This window comes from Prunus avium, chromosome 2 (assembly GCF_965620075.1).
Source record: "Prunus avium chromosome 2, drPruAviu1.hap1.1, whole genome shotgun sequence".
In the NCBI taxonomy this organism is placed as follows: Eukaryota; Viridiplantae; Streptophyta; class Magnoliopsida; order Rosales; family Rosaceae; genus Prunus; species Prunus avium.
Window position 1 is genome coordinate 35,141,840 of NC_142285.1, and position 1,694 is coordinate 35,143,533.

General features: G+C 39.7%; 1 protein-coding gene across 1 annotated transcript; it reads left to right on the forward strand.

Annotated features, from left to right (window-relative positions):
- The first annotated feature begins 235 nt into the window (after positions 1-235).
- On the forward strand, positions 236-1,129 carry LOC148296937 (uncharacterized). The gene has a single exon (XM_088249514.1). The coding sequence runs from the start codon at positions 271-273 to the stop codon at positions 793-795; it is 525 nt and encodes a 174-aa protein (XP_088105640.1). The 5' UTR covers positions 236-270; the 3' UTR covers positions 796-1,129.
- Positions 1,130-1,694: the final 565 nt, after the last annotated feature.

Genomic DNA, 1,694 nt, shown 5'->3' on the forward strand with positions numbered 1-1,694 from the left:
ATATTATCAAATGCCAAAATCATTCTAAATAAATAAATAATAATAATTCAAAACAATAAAGTTGTTTATTTGATTCGACGAGAGGGAGGAGGGAGAGAGCTGTGGTAGGCCCACAACTGTTTCTTTCTTTTCTCTTTGATGAGGACACGTGGATCATCGTCTTAATTTTTTCCCAAAAATTATAATACAAAAGCCTCAGCGGGTGCCTTCAAAAGTTGACAACCGTACACCATAGCCTTTCTTCTCCAAAAACCCAAGAATTTAACAGTGATGTCGACCCCTCTCAATCCAGACGCCTCTGTTCTTGCAAGCCTAATGGAATCTCACGTCAAGGAACTCGATCTGATCCCAGAACAGTTTCTCCAGAAGAAAGAAGAAATGGTTCCCATACTAGAAAACTGCTTGTCACACTCTTGCCTTGAAGAGGGTCTTGCAGATCAAATTGCTCCCGGTCCGGTCGACTCTGCTTTCATCAAGGACTGCGTGGCGCAGGTTCTGGTGGCCAGCAACAAACGCTTCATCAAAATTGTGCATTGCTACCTGCTTGAAGCTGGCAAGGAGAAACAAGCTGAAGAGTACCTGCAAAAGGTGAGCCCTGCATCTCGGGTAGAACACTTGGAGTCCATCAAGATGTGGAATTACCTTACTCTGCCATTCCAGGTGTTCAAGGTAATGGAAGATATGGGATTAGGCATAAATCCTTCGAGTTTCTTCATGCCTCCAGCACCACCTGAGGTTTTTCCCACTCCGGCACCGGGCTGGAGGCCCGGCCAGGCTATGGCCGACGGTATTTAGAGGCCTAATTGACTGCTTGGTAAATAAATTTGGAGTAATGATAAGAATGTTGATTTGGGTAAATAAATTTTTCTGTAAGAAATTTGTTGATTTGGGTTTACTTGGGTAATGATAAGAATGTTGTATGCGTACATATAATTACGTTTATGTATATGTTTTAGCATCGAGTAATAGAGCATGACAGAGATATAAGAGAGCATTGAGTAAACCGTGGCCAAAAGCATGATTTCTATCTTTGGAGTACTAGTTGGTGTCCAGTACTCGGTCTTTGTAATTCTCTATGTATAGTAAAGAGACTAAACGTAGTTAAGATTAATTGTATGAAATTCTTATGTTGTGATCTGATCTATTTTATTGTTGAAAGATGAATACCTATGTTTCAATCTTGTTTCAGGATGAGGCTGGCATCACCCAGTTATCCTGTTTTCTTTCTTTTTACTTTGAAGAGTACAATCGTCCTTGCGGCATTAGAATGATTCGATATATACTTGCAGTACGTATTAGGAGCTTGGTTATGAGCCATGACTTCACGCAATCCTTTTGCATATGTACTTGCTGCACGGGATATGCATCCTTGTTTATGTTTGGACATCTTTTTCACATTGGTTGATGATCCTCTTATGAATGGTGCTTTGATATAAACTGACGACCCGCCACTTGCACAATTGCACTCTGTTTGGTACCTGAGAATGCATTATAAATTTCAGAAAACCAAGATTCACTATAAATTCTAGGAAGCATGATAAGTCCAAACTACAGCATGTACCTTATATCTAGTCATCGGTTGTTTTCTGTTGATGCATGAAGTCCTTGGTTGTATAATTCACACATCTGTATTATAATGATAACATGATACATGTTTAGTTCTGTTTTCTCAGCATGATAATCAATCCTCTCTC

What these genes read in the sequence shown, in the direction of transcription:
- LOC148296937 (XM_088249514.1), top strand. Translation starts at nt 271, where the DNA reads ATGTCGACCCCTCTCAATCCAGACGCCTCTGTTCTTGCAAGCCTAATG.